Raw genomic sequence first — 20736 nt, 5'->3', positions numbered from 1 at the left:
CAGTGAGTTTACAGACCATCTCCCTTAAACAGTGACATTATTCTGAGCCATCTTGATGAAGGGTACATTAATTCACCAGGGAAATCTATATGTTAGCGAATAGAATTAGAAAGCATTAAAAATAATCTTATGGCATGTGATTTACCTGTACTTAATGTGAGATTGTAAATTTTGTTGACAAAAGGGTTTGGCTATTATATCATTGCTTGTCCACAATTCTTCTGTTGTGGCGTGCATTTGCACAAAGAAACAACCATTTAAAAAAAGTACTTCTAAATTACTTTCGGTTACACTACTTATTGGTGTGGACTAGAGGTCAAGGCGCCATTTTGCAGATAGAACCAGTATAGAAAAGTGATGCTCATTTCAGCTGCAAATATGCAATACTGTGGCAATGAAAATGAAAGTATTTCCAATGAATTTCAGTGGAAATTGCATCTACTTACATCAGCTCTAAATGTGCCTCCAAGTGCATGATTTGTTCAGTTTTCTTAGGAAATATTTCCACACACAATTACAGTTTCAATTATTGCAATTAGAACTTTTTATCATGTTAGTTCTAGCTACAAAATATTACTTGTTCTCAAGGCAACTAAATAGTGTCACTGAAAACAATTAAAGACTTTACAAATGTAATTCTGTTAGCTAGAATATAGGTTTTATTGGCTAATTAACTTCATTATATCAAGATTCATTTGTGCTCATTTAGAACCAGGTCTCAGTTTGTCCCTTTGAGTACTTTTTGAAGGGTTATTGTCAAGAGTACATTACAAGGCTAAACAAAAACCTCTCAAGCTAAAATTTTCTTCTTCCATTTTCTGTTATGTTACACTGTATACAAATACTGTACAGGACCACTAGCTTGTGTATTACTGAAGATGAACTGGCAACATAAAATTAAAAACTGCAAAACAAAAGTGAAAGATCTAATTTTTTTTTTTACTGAAGAGTGTTAGATCTTAAATAAAACATGTTAGTAAAGGGATCTTAATTCAAGCCAAACAGCTTGAACAAAAACTAACATTTGCTGCACCTAAACTAACATTGTAGTGAAAATGATGCAAGATTGTTTCAAACTGGTATTATTCAGTATTTTAACATTAGCTGAAAATCACTTAACATATAGTTTAGCATGATATTAAGTGTTGACAATTTAAGTCACACTCAATATCTGGTTCACACAATATAGTTTAGGCTTACTTTGGATCAAAAAATACTTTTTCTAATAAATAAACTAGGCCTCTAGTTTAAACTGTAAACTACTTGGCATATACAATACTATAGTTTTAAATAGCTACCCCAAGCCTCCTTACAGACAGAAAGTGTGCAGCATCTTAGCTTCAAGTGTATTGTTTTGCCTTTTATTTAAAAAAAAAAAATTCATGTGTGCTTGTGTCACAGCCCAGCAGATTTGTGGGGATTGTTCAATTCACCAGTGAAAACTTGTTAAAAAAATCAGTTATGTTCTGGTTTTGGGGTAATATTTTTTCAGATTATTTCTTCCTAAACTATGAACTCTCTGCTTAGGAAACTAAGGACTGATGGCACTGGCTACAGCAATGGTCCCCAAATGTTTTCTGTTGCATTTCCTGGGAGCCATGGTTGGGAGCAGGCTCAGGAGCAGAGCCACAGCTGTGGCTGGGACCAGGACTCAGAGCTGCAGTAGGGGCTGTGGCTCGGACCTGGAGCTGCAGCAGAGGCCAGGAGCCGGGGCGGCAGCTGTGGGCGAGGCTGGAATGGAATTGAGGGCAGAGCAGGTCTGAGCCGTGCTCCCTCCCTGCGCTCTGTTGAGGCTGGCCTGGGCCCTGCCACGCCCTCCTGAATGTTCCTCTGTGCCCCCCGATAGTTTGGGGACCACTAGGCTATAGACATACACAGTGCAGGTACATGTTGTCTGCATGCAGTTTTGACACTGCACCTTAGTGTTGACCTGTTATTCTAGCCCTGAGTTAGAAAATCTTCTCAATCACTGATGAGTTTTATGAAACATAAATTAACGGGGAAAAGGTTCCATTGAATTGATTTGAACGGCATTTCAGTTGAAGTCTCAACAGATGACATGTTACCATATTAATCTACTGCATTATCTTCCATACATTTAATGTTATGTGATCCACAAACGTAGGTTGGTCATGCTCCTACTGAAGCTAACAGTGATTCTCTGAATAAAATGGAACTTTTGCACAAGAAAAATGCAGTATTAGGCCTTACGGTATTAAAAAAATTATACTGTGAAGTTTAGAATCCCATAATTTTGTAAAAGACTTATCCTAAAACTTACTTTACCAGCTTCTGCTTTTTGGATTCCAAACGCAGGTGCTAGGAAAATACACATACAATTAATTAATCTGTATATCATACTTACGTTACTACAATATTCAGTGTAATTGCCTTAGTTTTGTCTCCCTGTTAAAGACAGATATACACCAAAACTAACCATTACCAGTATATATAACGCCTCATAATAGTTTGTGTATATATACACACACCCAGACCCATTCTAATAACCTCACATGAAAGTTATTTTCAGCATTCTCTGTACAAATTTATCTAGACTTCCGTCCAAATCACTATTAAAAACTCCTTCCTCTTTTTAACAATTATCTAGCTGACTTGTACAAAACTCCCTAAGAAGCATTTCAGAATTGTTAGTCCCACTCCCTCACCCGTGTACTTTCTTTCATGGGAAAAAAAAATCCCTTACATTTTCAAGTGCTCACTTCGCTGTTTCTTTTGTGTATCAGGGCTACCCAGTACTATCCATATGTTATACAGTGATGTATCTTGCACATATAAAGACAGTAGTTACTCATAATATGAAGTCTCAATGCCTATCTATTATAACCTACCATCTTCGCACAACCAATATCATATAGCTATCAAGTACAATTTAAAAACTTGTTGGTTTCTTTTCACACTACCCCACCAATCCTAGAAAGTAATTTTTCATAAAAAGTACTACATTAGTTTCACAAAACAAGAACACGCCTGTGTGAGCCTATAAAAATGAGCTATTTACCTAACCTCATACTCTAGTACAGGGGTCAGCAACCTTTCGGAAGTGTTGTGCCAAGTTTTCATTTATTCACTCTAAGTTAAGGTTTCGTGTGCCAGTAATACATTTTAATGTTTTTTAGAAGGTCTCTCTCTACAAGTCTATATATTATATAACTAAACTAGTGTTGTTTTGTAAAATAAACAAGGTTTTCAAAATATTTAAGAAGCTTCATTTAAAATTAAATTAAAATGTTGATCTTATGCAGCCGGCTTGCTGCTGGTCTGGGGTTCTGTTCACCTAGGCCAGCAGTGGGCTGAGTGGGGCCTGTGGCCGGGACCCCAGCTGGGAAGGGTCTGGCAGCCAGAACCCCAGACCGGCAGCGGGCTGAGAACTTTGCCCACTGCCGCTCAGGGGTTCCATCCGCCAGCTCCTGCCAGCTGGCATCCCGGCTGCCGGACCCGCTCAGCCCACTGCCGGTCTGGGGTTCAGGTGCTGCCCACATACAGTGGGTACCTACCTTCTCCCTGGTTCCGTCCCATTCTTTTCCTCTCTCTGCACCGAGCTGAGGGTGGGAGTGGACCAAGCACAGGGCTGGGGGTGAAGGGTCTGGCCAGGAGCTAGAATGAGGGAGGGGGCTCAGGGTTGGGGCAGGAGGTTTGTGTGCGGGGGCACTTACCTGGCAGCTCCCATTTCGTGTGAAGAGTGCAGGTGGGAATGTGAGTGGGGGTGCAAGAGCTCCCGTTTGGTGCTCAGGATGGGGGTGGGGATGTGCAGGATGCGTGGGATGTGGGGGGTGCAAGAGTCAGGGCAGAGGGCTGGGGGCATGTGAGGGGGGTGCAGGTGTCAGAGAAGATGGGGGGCTGGGCATGTGTGGGGGTGCCAGAGTCAGGGCTGGGGTCATGGGAGGGGGTGAAGGAGTCAGAGGGCTGGGTGGTACAGGGCTCAGGGTAGGGGACTGGGGTGTGTGTGGGGCTGCAGGGCTCAGGACAGAGAACTGTGTGGGGGTGGTGGTGGTGGAGGGGGCAGGGCTCAGGACAGAGGGCTGGTGACTGCCCCCACCCCAGAACTCCCACCCCCCCCCACGCTCCTTGTCCCAACTACCCCCTCCTGGGACCCCACCCCCTATCTAAGCCTCCCTGCCCCTTGTCACCTGACTGCCCCCCAGGCCCGTACCCCCTACCTGTCCCGACTGCCCCAACCCTTATCCACACCCCCGCACCCAGACAGAACCCCCTGGACTCCCATGCCCCATCCAACCGCTTCCTGCCCCCTGACAGAACCCCCAGAACTCTGGACCCATACAACCCCCCAGCTCCCTGCCTGCCCCAACCCCTCTCCACACCCCTAGCTCCTGACAGCCCCCCTAGAACTCCTGACTCATCCAACCCCCCATATCAACTTGTCCCATGACCACCTCCTTCAGAGACCTCCCCTCCCTAACTGCCCCCCCAGGACCCTCCTTGCTCCCTGTCCCGACTGCCCTGACCCCTATCCACCCCTCACCCCCTAACAGACTCCAGGACTCCCATGCCCCATCCACGCCCCTGCTCCCTAACTGCCCCCTCCAGAGACCCCTGCCCCCCCCCCCAGGATCCCACTCCCCCATCTAACCCACCCTGCTCCCTGTCCTCTGACTGTCCCTAACCATTATCCAACCCCCCCTCCAGCCCCAGACCCCTTACCATGAGGATCCCCGCTCATCCGGAGTTTTGTTGCTGCTGTGCGCGCGCAGCCCCAGCCCACCCCACTCCATCCCGCAGAGCGCTGCACGCGTGGTGGCAGGGCTCTGGATGAGCGGGGAGCGGTTTTCCCTCCCCACGGAGCCAAACGCTGCCCCACGGGAGCATGCAGCCCCGGCCTGCAGAGCGCTGCGCGCACAGCGGCAGGGCTCCAGGGGAAGGGCCGGCGGCTCGTTGCGCTCGGCCGGCATTCTGGCCAGGGAGCGCAGACCCTGCAGCTTGTCACATCGGCAGGATTTTTAATGGCACACTAGAGTCCTGGCAGGCTCCAGCATGTCATTAAAAAATTGGCTTGCGTGCCATAGGTTGCCGACCCCTGCTCTAGTATCTGTACACATATGAAACATTTTCTCCACTCTCCCTGTTTGCCCCAAGAAGTAAACGGAAATGAACAAAAATCCTGTTGGATATTCACAGAGAACATAATTCATGAGGCTTTTGCTTTAGTGCCTGCCTGCATGAAAAGAACAAGTTTAAGGACAGCAAACGTATTACATGCATGTTTCCAAAATAAAACAAAGGTAGGATCTGGTCTTCGGGCTCTTAGTCTAGATGGAGATACAATACGTTAAAGCTGCTAAACCTCCTGCTTGAAGTCAAAGTTTCTTCACATTTTTCAGCTCCTTTAATTCAAGACCCAGCTAGCTGGATTCCCCCTATGGCAGCTTGGTTCTGCAGCTCTGCCTCCTGTGGGGCTTAGGTACTGCTTCTCTGAGCTACACAGGAAGTCCAGTCACTCTTCAGCAACCTCTAGTCTCAAGCAGTAGATTTCTTCTGACTTTAGGAATTCAAAATAAACAGATTCAAATTTCAAGGAACATACTCTTCATTCGGATAACTTGCTCTAACTGGATGGAGCAGCAGAGGATGAAGGCCCTCCTCTTGGATCCATCTCAGACACAAAGGATTTTCCACTACAACAGATGCAGAGGAAATGGAGCAGGATCATTCAGAAAAAGTTAAGAAGGACCTACAATGGAATAACTCCTGGAAACACACATAAAATCATCCCCAGTGGAATTTAGAAGCACTTTCTAACCCTGATCATTTACCTCCCACCCATCTCCTGAAAGTGAATACACATCCCTGGCTTACAGATCAAGTGCCTTTAAAACTAGATCTATGAGAGATGAAGGAGGAGGAGATTAAGCTTGATACATCTGAGGAGTGCTGGCCAGCCAATTCAGTTCCGCTGAGAGACTTTGCAGCTCTATAAACCCTTATCCATCCTTTCTCCTGAAGGGTGCAGAAGACAAAAGCTCTGAGCCCTGAAAATTCAGAAGAAGCTGTCCTTTTTCCAAAGCTGTATTATAAAAACAGCTGGAGGTGGAAGATGACAGTCACAGATGTACCATAGGAAGCACTTGTGTACTATAATGAGGTGGTAGCACTGTTATAGTTAAGATTGAGATATGTATAAAGTTAAGAGATCACCTCTGTCTGCTAGCACTGCTCGACAATCTGAATTGCGTCAACAGTTAAGCCTATGTGACTGATACTCTGTTAAAGAAAAATGAAGTCAGGCTAACAGGGACCCAAAGTTATTCACCTGAAAGCCTGAACTATGCCTGTTGATATTTTTCAGCAGATTGTTCTTTTCCCTGTCTGTCCCAGAGTCACCATGGGATAAGGGAGACCCTAGGAACACTCAGCAGTAAAAAACCTGTTTCCAGCTGAACTGCTTGGGAAGCTGAGGAACAGGGAGGGGAGTTAGAGGTGACAGGAATGGCTTCACTTGAAACCTGTCAATAAACCAGAGTGTAATGAGAAGTACAGAACACACACACTTTGAAATAAAAACAAACAAACAAAAAACAGTTCCATTCATCCCAGGGAAGAGAGGCCATAAATTTCAGAAGGTGTTTTGCCACTGTAGAAAATGCAGCAGAAGCCTTCTGCCTCTAACCTCTCCAGGAACGAAAGTGGCTGGAGGGTGAATAGAAGCTGGAAGTCCTGTACGGATGAGGCTGCCAGCATACTATGCAAGATCTGCAGAAGTGCTCAGAGGTTAACAAAAACAACTTGTAACAGAGTATGTCTGGGGAGGAGGCAGCATGACTGCCCTGTCCTGAAAGCAGCTCAGTGGCCAGCTGGCACCAAAGAATGATATTCTTCTACCCATCTTTCCCTCCCATCCTCTGCTCCCACAAACCTCCCCACTTTTACTTCTTTTCCTCTCTCACTTATCTTCAATTTCCTAGATAAGAGCCAAACAAAAAGCTCAGGCATGGACTCTGTGTTTGCTATATGGAAGAAGCAAAGGGACTCTATAGGATAGAGGTTAATACCAATCTTGACTGCCCATTCTTTTGCTTCCTTGAGTCTGTCTTCACTGCAAAAAAGACCAACGGCAACGCCTCTCTGTGCCTGGATCAACTAACTCAGACTCAAGGGGCTCACACTACAGGGCTAAAAATAGCATTGTGGGTGTTGGATCAAAGATCCTGGGCTACAGCCCAAGTCCAAACATCTACACTGATATTTTTAGCCCCCTAGCCTGGGCCCAAGTCAGATAATCCAGACTCTCAGATTTGCTGCCACAGGTGGGCGTTGCTGGTTTTTTCTTAGCAGAGTAAACAGACCTTGTGTAGTGATGGGTAGAGCTGGGTGTACAGAATTCTTGTGCAAAAGAAAAGTACAAATAACCAATACTTTAAAATCACTGGTGCTTTTAGTATATATATCTCATGTATCATCACCTTTATTTTACAATGTATTATTTTAGTGAGCAAATTGTAGGGAAAACAGCATTTTCCAAGAAAATCACTGAGAAACACTGCCAGGGCCTAAGGAATGCTCACGTTCAGCGTCGACTCAGACAGTAGGGCTGGAAAAGACAACATGGGCCATCCAAGCTGATCTCTGGCATTTTAAAGGGACTGTTCTCTACATCAACACTTCTCTAACAATGGCCAGTGCACTACTGGCCTACAGAGTGATTGCTGGTTACACTGGCTTCTCATGCCTTAAAAATCACATTTACAAGTGTCCAGGCTCAAAGGAGATCCAAGGCACCTGTAAAAAGCAGCTAGTACGGAGGGAGCAGCAAAACTAGCAGTCTCCACTAGGGGCCACTGAAATCAGAAAGGGGGAGCCTGGTGACTAGATGCAAAAGATCCGTCAGTGGGGACACAGCTAAGAGTCGCTGGTCAGACCAGAGCTTCCTATATGAGGTACTTGAACAAGGAGGGAGAAGAGACAGTGGAGAGTGGGAAGAGGAGAGTAGTCAGATAGGAAGGAAAACGAAGCACAGATAGGAGGTGATCAGCTAATTCACTGATGGGAGCCATATATAGACAGCAAAAGTGAAGTAAAAAGGAGAGATTTTGGTAAAAAGTAAATGGATTTTAATATTAACTGTACACGTACCAGTGACTGCAGCTCTTGTTGAGTTGGTGTGGATTTGTGAATGGGGCAGATTAGGAGAGGTGGCAACCCAAGAGACAAAAGCTTGCAGGAAGTGGTCCACACTAGAATAAAGCATGAGCTTCCATACTGGTATGTGATCTAACCTGTTCTTCAATAAGTGTAGTGATAGAGCAGCAGGAATATTTAAAAAGGATCAGATTCTATTTTTGTCTCTCTCTCAGCTTAGGTCACATAACTCAGCCTCCTTTTATTGTTCCACTACTTCCTGATGCCCAGGGGCAGTTCTAGGTATTTTGCCGCCCCAAGCACGGCAGGCAGGCTGCCTTCCGCAGCTTGCCTGCAGGAGGTCCCTGGTCCCGCGGATTTGGCGGCACGCCTGCGAGAGGTCCGCAGAAGCCGTGGGACCAGCAGACCCTCCGCAGGCATGCTGCTGAAGGCAACCTTCCAGCCACCCTCATGGCGACCGGCAGAGCGTCCCCCGCAGCTTGCCGCCCCAGGCACTGGAATGGTGTGCTGGTGCCTGGAGCCACCTCTGCTGATGCCTGCACTTCATTTCTGAAAGTGACAAGCAGCACAGATTCTGGTCCAGGATACATTTGCCTTTTCTTCTCCTATTGTGTCTGACCTCCTTCCCTTCTGCTACCCTTCCCCTTTGCCACTCTCTTTCTTTTCCTGCTACCCCTTTGACACTCACTGCTTCAATATCTCTGTGTATTACATAGGATTTCCAGTCTATTGCTAGCAACAGATTCTAGAAACAAAACTGCAACTCCTTAAAAAAAAAGTTGGGATAGAAAAAGAGCACAACCCCCAAACCAACTAAGGTCTCCATCTCAGACACACACAGGGAATTCCTGATTTAGGAAAGCTTGGTTCAAAACTGATGATGCCTCTGGTGGGTCAGCCTTCTCCTCCAGCTCCAGGAAGAGGATGGGGAGGCTATGGCAGTAGTGACCATCTCTGCTTCCAGAAAGTGCTAATGGAGACAGTAAAAATTCTCAGTTGTGACAGCATACAAGGTTGTCACAGCCTAGAGGAACCAATGGGTCACCAGACTCGTATGCAATGTCACACTCTAAAATGAGCCTTGCTGATACTATAAGAACCCCATGGGCTGGGATTATTCATCTATCATTACCCCATTTGTCATTTTCCATTTATAAGCTTCAGCTCAGAAAATAGAATCAGCACTTTTGAATAAAACTACTGAGAAGCTTGCCATTACTGTGACTGAGCACTAGGTAGTGCCATGACTCTAAGAAAGCTAAGTGGAATGCATTAACAAAGCACAATCATTTCCCCTTCTAAAACTGGAAAAGGAATGGTGAGAGAGATCAGGATAAAATTCTTGAACTTATTCCAAGTATGGCTAGAGTTACACCAGCCTGAGCTGTATTTACATACAATTATGAAAAGCTATTTTTATGGCAGGAGAAAAACTTTCTAATCCTAACTCTTAATAAAGCAGTGCTAGGAGTCTACACTCATGGTCTATTTTGGGAAACACTTGGTGCAAGGAAATATTTGATTAAAGGTTATTTACACAATTGCTGCCTAAAATCGTCCATCATTACTCAAATTATTTGGCAACTGGAACAATCTGATTTTGCTCACGTAATTCTCTGTCTCCCATACAGTCCTAACAGATACAAAAGAGTAACGACTAGCTGCAATCAAGCCTCCTTAGACAGGTTAAGGTAGCACTACATGGAACCTTCAGGGTAGTGCTGGAAAAATGGGACACACTCATGCTCTTGGCAATCCAAAAATAAATCCAATTCAGACATGCTTAAATTCAACATGTTAACAATCTACTTTAGTAAGCAATACTACACAGAGATAACTGTGTTGAATGTCATTACATACTTTGGCACTAGGCCTATGAGGCTGTGCTTTAAATACACAATAGTTCCTGAGAGCCTTTTGTACCTTCGAACACTTAAAGTATGATTATGTATAACAATGCATATCTTGTAGTTCCTCACTCCGATTATGATCGAGTTTAATGTCATGTTATTTAAAAACAGCCAAATAGCTGATTTATTGATCTTTCCGCTCTTGACAGAGTTTATGAAGATGACAATGGACAATGTTAAAAAAAAAGCATTTTTTTGTATTTTTATGATATTTTATTTATATATATATATAAACAGAGCACTTGATTCAATAACTATGCTGGAGTCTAAAGCATTTTATTACATTTTTCAGTATCCCTGGAATCACGGTCATGGGTTTTCCACCTGTTCTAAGAACAGAGCAGCTTTATAGAAGGACAGGGAAAGTGAGGAGTCCAGTGATGAGACAGGATGGAGGAAGCATTTCAAACATTCATGTAAAGGAATAAAACAATTCCCCTCCTGCTTCTGGGTCCGGATGAACAATGATGGTGCATCTCCCTTTCTACGAACTGGATACACTTTCCTGACCTCCTCCTACCTCAGAGTTCAACTATTCCCAGCTTATCAGATCTGACCTATTGCCCTTATTCACAGCATCACTATCCTAATGTGAAATCTAAGATGGCAATGCTGAGAGGGAGCAGAGAACGAGATTCATTTTTCAATTTCATTCTCCAGATGCCTGTTGGTGTATCCTGATACTAACATTCATGTACAGTCCCCAGGGTAAAATAAAGTCATGGCAGGTCTCTGAGGCATGGCAGTGGACTTGCTCTGCTTCCTCCACAATCTGAGAACAACCAAATCTGACAACACTTTGCTTGAATGTAAAAGCACACTACAGTATTCCGACTAACGAATTATCCAGTAGGTACCAGCCAGAGTGATTCTATTTGCCATCAGTGTTCTAAATGCATACCTCTCTCAGTGGCAAGCCCTGCCCCCTCTCCCCAGAGATGCAGAGGGTTTTCCTGTAATGGAATCAGTGTAGTTTTGTCATACAGGGGGTTACGCAAGATTTTGGGAGTTCAGACAAGGCATGTGTGCTCCTGCAAAGCCAGGAGCCCAGCTGAAGGGCAATTACGCAACTGGGAACGAGGGGAGGTGCATCAACTGTTATGTGGATACATGAGTCACTTCTTACTACTCGTGAGACTATTCCAACACTGAGGATGGACTAGTGGTTATGGAGTGGCTCTGCTCCTGTAGAGTTCATGGGATGTCAGAAGAATTCCTTCCCTCTCCCAGAGGAAGGACTGTTCAGGCTATGCTTTAGGGCAAGGGACCTGGACTTCAGGCAGTCCACATCCCTTATCAGGGTGGCCTGCTGACAGAGGAAAGGAACACTGGCTTACATCTGACATACATTTGGTAGGTTTTGTTGCTCACTGTAAGGGCCAGAAAAGATTCCCCCCCACAACAAACTTACACCACAGGCTCTATAGAAACTGATGGGTAAAAGTCCCTCACTCGCTAGGGAAAGTGCCTCTTTTGCTATAGGCGAGTCTATGTCAAAGCTTTTGCATATCCCACTGCCTTCAGAAATACCTAAACCCTAACTGTCCTCTCTATTCTCCACAACTAAGCAATCTGAATAGGCTGTTGTTACACCCCCTGCTTTGATTTTTCCCTCCCCTCAGTCTCTCCTGTACATCCTCTAGCTTCAGCCCTCTTCACTACACTGAAAATACCCTTACCAAGGTTTCTAACAACCTTTTCTTGGCTGAGCTTGGGACCAGTACTCCATTTTCCTCACCCCTGTTTTTCCTGGAGCCTTCAGTACAGGTGATTTTTTTCTTTTCACCATCTGTGCTCTCTTGGCTTTCTTCACCCTCCCTCCCTCTTGGTCTGCTTCCTACCTAACAGTTTTCTTCTCCCTTTCCCTCTTCCTATTGGAGTAAGGGCCCTGTCGTTGGTCCCCGCTCTTCTTCCTCTACTCTTTATCCCTGGGTGATCTCATCTGTTCACACGGTTCCAAATATCATCCCTGTGATGAAGGCTCACAAATCTAGCTTACCACGCTTGACCAGTCTCCCATGAATCCAAATGTTTTTCTGGTATATTGTCTGGTACAGTCTGTTGCCAGTAAAATCTTGGCAAGGCCAAAATGAGCTGAGTTTCTTTTCCACCCCAAATCTTCTCCACTTCCACCTTTCTCTGTTGCTGAAGACAACTTCAGCCTCCCTGTCACTATGGATCTCACCCCTCAAGGTCACCTAGGCACCACTTTCCTCTTTGACACATCCATGTGTTACCATACCTCCACAATGTTGAAAAAAAAAATCAGATATTCCCTATCTCTGACAGATAAAATACTTCTCCATGACCTGGCCACCCCCTGCCTGGACTTCTGGAACATCCTCCTCCCTGAAACCCAGAACACCTTCCTAAAGTCTGCCCAAAACACAACTGCTAATTCAGATCATGTCATTCCCGTATCTGAATCACTTGTGCACAGCGTATCAGGTTTAAATCTCTCAACTTGGCCTTCAGAGATTTGCACAATCCTGATCCACCAGGACCTTGTTTTGTACTGCATCACCTTCCCTTTCCCCCTCTCCAGCATCACTGCCCTTCTAGTCTTTTAAACCTCCAATCTCTGTGTGATGAGCCCCCTTCCTCTGTTTGTTCAGATCCCTCCTAGTGGCCCAAATCTGTGTTACCCACAGCCATTAACATGTGTCAACTGCCTTTTCTATCCACATTTTTAAGGAAGGGAGAGTAGGAGAAAGAAAGCAAGGGAACAGGAGGTAGAAAATGTCTAAACAAACACCTCCCTCTTCTGGTGCTCCCAAGCTCATCTCACTGTCTAAGTTATTTAAATTCCAAATTCCTCTGTGCAAGAACTCAGTCTTGCACAATACTGAGCACAGATGTTAATAAAAATATTAAGTCAAGATCACAAGAAAACTTAGTTAAGACTCATTCTCTCTGGGGTTTCTAGCCTCTCTTTCAAAATTAAGGGCACATCTCTGTGAACATGGGTCATTACTATGAAAAATGTCAATTTAAACTCTCATATTTTTCAATTCAAGCTCTCTCAAACTTTCTTTGCAGCCTAGGAACTTACCGGCCTCAGTTTCCCCACCAGTAAACACAGATAATACTTGTTTACTTCACCAGGTTGTTGCAGGGATTAGTTAGTATCACTACAGTACTCTGAAGATGAAAAGCACCAGGTGTTCTGTACAATACCATCCTTTCAACCCACTCGCTCTTCCCCTCCCCTCCTGCCCCACCTTTTTACCACTCTCAACCTGGAAAATTCTGATCTGTTTTTCCCAGCAATCGTATTAACTCAAATGTAGGTGTGCTTTTGCTACTAACTGCTAACCTGACTGTTTCTTATTAAATACCATAACCTTTAGATTTCTGATGTAATGCCAGCGCTCAATTTTTACTAGAAGGTGTATCTATACTAAAAAATATTCTTTCAGCAATGGTGCAGCTGCATCCATTCTACGAATAGTGCAAGCTCTTGGTTAGCCTGGGCATACAAACTTGTACCATGTCATCGGATTCTGCTGAAAAATGATAAGAAATTCCATACTGTAGATGAGCCCTTCTCAGCAAGACTGTGCTGTGACACTGTATTACGAATCAAGCGATTGTGGTATTTGATATGAAATAGGAAGCGGTGAACAAGTTTTCCAGCACGTTCACAGTAAGTTTTCTTTACCCTGAATACTTCCACAGCAAGGTTTGTGCTAATTTCCTACTAATATTCTCAAACAGGAGTAAGCAAGTAAAAATTGATTAAATGTGCTTCAAAACTGACCCTTTATACTGAAACTCTGCATGCACAAAGAATGCAGCACAGAGTTTTCTGGTTTTTCATCACATCCTAGAACAGAAGTTACTGGACTCACATTTAGAAATTGAATGAAGCAGACCAATTTAATAGTGCAAATGCCACCCTTGCTTTTACTTCCTTGTAGTGCAGGATTTGAGGCACAACGAATGGCTTAAAAAAACCTCTAGAAAATTATTTTTGTACAAAGTACTGTAGGAGGTGAAGTGACAAAGTATTGTGTGTGAATGTTGAGTAAGCAAATACAGAAAAACCTAACAATGTTTTCTTTAAACACTATAATAAATCACATACAGTAGCACTTATCAAAGCTTTTTACAAATAAAAGTTAAGTCTCTCAGAACTACAGACATAGATAAATCGGTAGGGCCCCATTCAATAAAGAAGGAAACAGAGGGTATGTCTACACTACAGGATTATTCCGATTTTACATAATCCGGTTTTGTAAAACAGATTGTATAAAGTCGAGTGCATGCGGACACACTAAGCACAATAATTCGGCGGTGTGTGTCCATGTACCGAGGTTAGCATTGATTTCTGGAGCCTTGCACTCTGGGTAGCTACCCGGTAGCTATCCCATAGTTCCCACAGTCTCCCCCACCCATCGGAATTCTGGGTTGAGATCCCAATGCATGATGGTGCAAAAACAGTGTCGCGGGTGATTCTGGGTAAATGTCGTCACTCATTCCTTCCTCCGTGAAAGCAACAGAAGACAATCATTTCGCACCCTTTTTCCCTAGATTGCCCTGGCAGACGCCATAGCATGGAAACCATGGAGCCCGTTTTGCCTTTTGTCACTGTATGTGTACTGGATGCCGCTGACAGAAGCGGTACTGCAGTGCTACACAGCAGTATTTATTTGCCATTGCAAGGTAGCAGAGATGGTTACCAGTCATTCTGTATCGTCTGCTGTGACATAGTAAATTGGCGATGAGATGACAGTTATCAGTCGTTCTGTACTGTCTGCTGCTGTCATGGGTGCTCCTGGCTGGCCTTCGCTGAGGTCGGCCGGGGGCGCAAAGACAAAAATGAGAATGACTTCCCGAGTCAATCCCTTCTTTATGGTTTATCTAAAAATAGAGTCAGTCCTGCCTAGAATATGGGGCAAGTGTACTAGAGAACCAGTGTATCAGAGAACCAGAGAGCACAGCCACTCCATGTCAGATCCCGCAGAAATGATGAGCTGCATGCCATTCTAGGGGGTGCCCCTGCAACAACCCCACCTGTTGCTTCCCTCCTCCCCCAACCTTCCTGGGCTACTGAGGCAGTGTCCCCTCATTTGTGTGATGAAGTAATAAAGAGTGCAAGAATAAGAAACACTGAGTTTTTAGTGAGATAAAATGAGGGGGAGGCAGCGTCCAACTGCTATTAGTCCAGGCAGGACATTAAACGGAGGGGGGGGGGGCGAGGAGGAGCCCAGCATCCCACTGCTATGATAGTCCAGGCAGTACAGAATCTTTTCTTTAGACATGAAGGGGGGGGGGCTGATGGAACTCAGCCCCCAGTTGCTATGATGAGGACGGTTACCAGTCGTTCTGTACCATCTACTGGGAATGACCGGGAATCATTCCTATTTTTATCCAGGCGCCCCCGGCCGACCTCATCTGAGGCCAGCCTGGAGCACTCACAGGATGAAGAAGACAGCTATCAGTCCTTTTGTACGGTACCATCTGCCACCGGGGAGGGGAGGGGAGAGGATGCTGCTATTCATTGCAAAAGCACCATGTCTACCAGCAGCATGCAGTAGACATAGGGTGACATATAAAAAAGTCAAGAAACAATTTTTTCCCCTCTTCTTTCACATGGGGGCTGGGGGGGGTGGGGAATTGATGACATATACCCTGAAACACCCCGGACAATGTGTTTGACCCTACAGGCATTGGGAGCTCAGCCAAGAATGCAAATGCTTTTCGGAGACTGCGGGGACTGTGGGATAGCTGGAGTCCTCAGTACCCCCTCCCTCCCTCTGATTCGTTTGATTCTTTGGCTTTCCATTACGCTTGTCACACAGCACTGTGCTGTGGCCTTTGTCTATCATACCCTGGAGATTTTTTCAAATGCTTTCTCATTTCGTCTTCTGTAACAGAGCTATGATAGAACAGATTTGTCTCCCCATACAGCGATCAGATCCAGTATCTCCCATACGGTCCATGCTGGAGCTCTTTTTGGATTTGGGACTGCATTGCCACCCGTGCTGATCAGAGCTCCACACTGGGCAAACAGGAAATGAAATTCAAAAGTTTGCGGGGCTTTTCCTGTTTACCTGGCCAGTGCATCCGAGTTCGGATTGCTGTCCAGAGCAGTCACAATGGTGCACTGTGGGATGCCGCCTGGAGGCCAATACCGTCAATTTGCGGCCATACTAACCCTAATCCGATATGGTAATATCGATTTCAGCACTAATCCTCTCGTCGGGGAGAAGTACAGAAACCGGTTTAAAGAGCCCTTTATATCGATATAAAGGGCCTCGTTGTGTGGAAGGATGCAGCGTTAAATCAGTTTAATGCAGCTAAAATTGGTTTAAATGCGTAGTATAGACCAAGAGTGAGACGGAGGCATACCTCCTTATCACATCTGTTTTCTAGGATACACAACAATATAGTATAACCTAACTCCAAAGGTTTCAAAGCCAAGAAATAGCATCAATATGACAACTGTATTTCTGTCTGCAAATTCCGTTCCTAGAGTTACAAGGAATACATGAAACTCCTAAAACTGAAAGATAAGATAGGGGAAAACAATCCATTTTTTTTTTAAGTTTGCTTTGTGTATTTCACAGCACTTTGGTGGATATTTTCAGTTATTCCTCAGTGAAAATCAATGGGACTTCTGCTTCTAAATTCATTAGGCATTTTGAAAATTTCCCCTTTTGCTTAAAGTCATCATCACTATTTAGCTGATAAGTCACAAGCACTAGCAGGCAGTGCATGCACAGAAATAGGCACAAGAGTTAGGCTGGGTCATATTTGGTATGGTTTTGGGGGCTTGTTTACAAACTGTTCCTGAAAAGACTTTTCTAAATACCCCCAAGTAAAAAATCTGAATAAATCCTTCAAAAAAAGGTTTTTTTAAAGTCTGGCTATGATATCAGAATATACTACTGAAAACTGATTGTTTAAAAGTCATCCAGTTTAAAAAAAATCACTTGACAGTATCCTTTAAAAAATTAGTGATTCTAAAGAATCTGACCTAAAAATCAGAAAAAAACCTCACTAACTTATATTAGCAATAATTACTGAATGTTGTGAATTAGTAAACCAACAATAAAAAACAAGGATAATAAATAACTCAAGATGCTTTCTTTGGACATGATTACAACACTTCATTATATGCTTATGAATGTGGCATTTTATTCAAAAAGTGGGAAAAAATTCCTTCAAATATAAGTAATTGCCAATAAAAATAATGTATTTAGTGTCAGAGAATTAACTGAGTTTTCCAGAATGAAAGACTTCTGGCACAAAAATTATAAACCAAGCTTGACCTACCTGAATGGGTCCTACTGACATCAGCAGGTTTTTCAGTTGAACATCAGTAGTTGATGAAGAAAGCCCTTCAACTGACACAACACAGGGCTGAGGTTTGCACTCCACCACTCGCAGGTTCTGTTTATTTGGCATCAAGCGTCCCCGGCCCATCTGGCCTGCTACTCCTCTGCCTCTCCCATGCATAATGACCTGCCAACAACAAAGGTAACAGTATTTTGATTTCCTTAGTTAGTGCTTCTGTTAAGTAACTTTGACAAATAATATGAAAGTTAACAGTTCATTTAAAGGCTTGATTAAAGTACATGTCAATAAAAAGCAGCATGTCTCTGTTTGCTAGTTTAAAAGGCCACATGTTAACATATTTATCCGCTTCTTATCCAGATATCTCCCCAAATTACAAAAAGTTATCATGGGTACAAAGTCTGCCTTTGTATTTTGAGGTGGGTTTACAAAGCAATTGAGCATCTCATGCCAAAAACTATAGAGTCTACTCCTCTTCATAGTGATTGCATCACATGCATGTGATCAGCGCAGGCCCTCCCCAGTCTCCACTGCTACAGAAAAGATGTTGCCCAGTAGACCATGCTAACTATTATCCTGAACTGCCCCTCTTTTTTTGAGGAGAGTCCACACTGGCTGATCAGTATGGCTGATCTATAGCCAGGAACTGGAAAGAACTTGAGGAAAAACCCCAGACTGATTTGTAGGGCTTGAGTCACTTAGGCGGCTGCCAATCTCACCAAAAATTGATTAATTTCCCTTCACAAAAAAAAAAGGTTCCAGGGATCCAGAATTCACTGGCCTCATAGGCTAGCACTGAGCAGCTTTTTGGAAGCAAATGAGGTGGAAGACAACCTATGACTCTTAGGGAAAGTCACCATCAAGCTTTTAATCCTAGTAACTGGTTTACCAATATCATCTCCATAATGAAAACAGTAAGCAATTTTTAGAGAAAAGAGAAGACTAGCTTTCACACACTTAAAAAACCAACACATTGTTGGAGAGCCCCCGTGGCCCTAAAAACTGGTTCTCATCGGTATCTTATAGTACTGATAGCAGTATTGACTAAGATTTAATGCAGTACCTCATGCATAATGCACTTTGGCAGCTGCATAGATGTCTTTTTAGTATTTGCTGCAGAATTCTGTTTCAGAATATAAGCTTCCATTATAGTAAATAAACAAAATAAAATAAAATATAGGTCTCTAAGCTCTTATGATTGCAAATACAACTTTCAAAATGTAAGCCAGATGTAACCAAAGCCTTAACATCTGCCTGATTCTGCAGAGTTTGAAACATTAGCTATGAGAGATGTGAAATGGTTCAGGTCATCTCACTGGGGAGATAACGTGGAAAATTAATGAGGACCCTTCCTAAAATGTAAACATGTTAACTATTTGACTGCTGACTATTTTAGGAGAAACTTCAAGGCAACATTTTTTGCATTATCGTTGGATGTAGTGCGGATGTTGTGATGGGATCCAGTGGAGTTATTGTCAGGTTGGGGTAGATACGGTCAAACATTGTTTAATTTGGGAACAGCACAAAAACTGAACATCAGAGGAATAAAAACACTACTGATTACACTGGACTGGACGAAGGGATCAAAGCTACAGGGAACAGGGAAGTGTGAATTATTCTGGGGTTCTTGCTGTAGAATTCATGTTTAATTTGATGCACAGTGCATGTGGTCTTCAGACACTGTCAGAAACATAGTTATAACTACTAAAACTAAATATCCTAATATTAACCCTGGCTGGCAGGACAAGATGAAACAGCACAGAAGGTAATGTCTAGCAGCATTACACCAGTTGTTGAGCTTGATTCTTCAACTGTCTCTGGCAAATATAGTGAACATCAGAAGACCAAGAGCTTTTGAGGAAGCTAAATACACCTCTACCCTAAAATAACGCGACCCGATATAACATGAATTCGGATATAATGTGGTAAAGCAGCACTGGGGGGGGGTGTGTGTGTGTGCTTCACATTCTGGTGGATCAAAGCAAGCTCGATATAACGCGGTTTCACCTATAACGCGGTAAGATTTTTTGGCTCCTGAGGGACGGCATTATATCGGGGTAGAGGTGTTATGAGTCAACAGTGTAACACTGTTGCAAAAAAAAGCAATCATCATTCTGGGATGTATTAGCAGGAGTATTGTAAGCAAGACACGAGAAGTAATTCATCCACTCTACTCCACACTGATTAGGTCTCAACTGTAGTGCTGTGTCCAGTTCTGGGCGCCACATTTCAGGAAAGATGTGGACAAATTGGAGAAAGTCTACAGAAGAGTAACAAAAATGATTAAAGGTCTAGAGAACATGACCTATGAGGGAAGACTGAAAAAACTGGGTTTTGTTTAGCCTGGAGAAGAGAAGACTCAGAGGGGACATAACAGTTTTCAAGAACATAAAAGGTTGTTACAAGAAAGAGGGAGAAAATTTGTTGTTCTTAACCTCTGAAGATAGGACAAGAAACAGTGGGCTTAAATTGCAGTAAGGGCAGTTTAGGTTGGACATTAGGAAAAATCTTCCTGTCAGAGTGGTTAAGCACTGGAATAAATTGTCTAGGGAGGTTGTGGAATCTTCATAATTGGGGATTTTTAAGAACAGGTTGGACAAACACCTGTCAGGGATGGTCTGGATAATACTTAGTCCTGCCTTGAGAGCAGGGGACTGGACTAGATGACCTCTTGAGGTCCCTTCCAGTTCTGATTCTATGAAATAACTCCTATTCTCAGGAGAAATGTCTTCCAAGTCCTGCTCCTTCTGAAATTTTCAAGAACTCAAAGATATTCAAGATAATTCTCCTTAAAGAACAGGAAATGCTCTGCAGCAAAGGCAGAAGGCTCCAGAAGAGTAGGCAGTGCAATATTTGGCTCAACTTAGGAGAACTGCAAGTACACATTTGTTTTGCTTCAACTTAGTTTCATGTGGTGAATGCCATCATTCCCCAGAGGGTAGGGGACAAACACAGAAGTAATTCCACTAATTAAAAAAATAAAATATATTTTCTCTCTACAATTCTCTTGGCAATTTCAGGTTCACAACAGAGAATGCCTTAGTCGGTGATCTTACAAATACCATAGACTGCAAAGAAATTTCTGGTACCTGTGATATCATAGACTCGTATATTCTGGCAGTGTCTCTCAAAATTAATTGCACAGTTCTGACAACAAAAATTAATACATGACCTAGGGAAGGGGGACCGAAGCCTGAGCCTCACCACCCCAGGTTGGGTGGCAAATCCAAAGCCTGAGCCTTGCCACCCCGAGCGGGGGTGTGGGAGGGCGGCAAAGCTGAAGTCTGAGTCCCACCATCGTGGGGTGGGGGCTGAAGCTGAATCTTGAGGGCTTCAGCCCCGGGTGAGGAGCTGTATTCTGAGCCCAGCTGCCCAGAGCTGAAGCCGAAGTCTGAGCCTCACCGCCCACAGC

The 20736-nt window shown here is 43.8% G+C and overlaps 1 protein-coding gene across 7 annotated transcripts in view; it reads right to left on the bottom strand.

Moving 5' to 3' along the window:
* The window catches only part of RBM33 (RNA binding motif protein 33), a 165861-nt gene that overhangs the window by 16447 nt on the left and 128678 nt on the right, over window positions 1–20736 (bottom strand). For 5 of the 7 annotated variants that reach the window (XM_030550084.1, XM_030550086.1, XM_030550088.1 and 2 more), the window contains one exon: window positions 17304–17492. In XM_030550084.1, the coding sequence (XP_030405944.1) occupies window positions 17304–17492 (189 nt within the window). Of the gene's footprint in view, window positions 1–2281; window positions 2320–17303; window positions 17493–20736 lie in introns of all 7 variants that reach the window. The other 2 variants (XR_003998741.1, XM_030550087.1) reach the window with 1 other exon arrangement.

The sequence above is a fragment of the Gopherus evgoodei genome, chromosome 2, assembly GCF_007399415.2.
Source record: "Gopherus evgoodei ecotype Sinaloan lineage chromosome 2, rGopEvg1_v1.p, whole genome shotgun sequence".
NCBI lineage: Eukaryota > Metazoa > Chordata > Testudines > Testudinidae > Gopherus > Gopherus evgoodei.
This window is presented reverse-complemented; position numbering and strand designations above follow the sequence as displayed.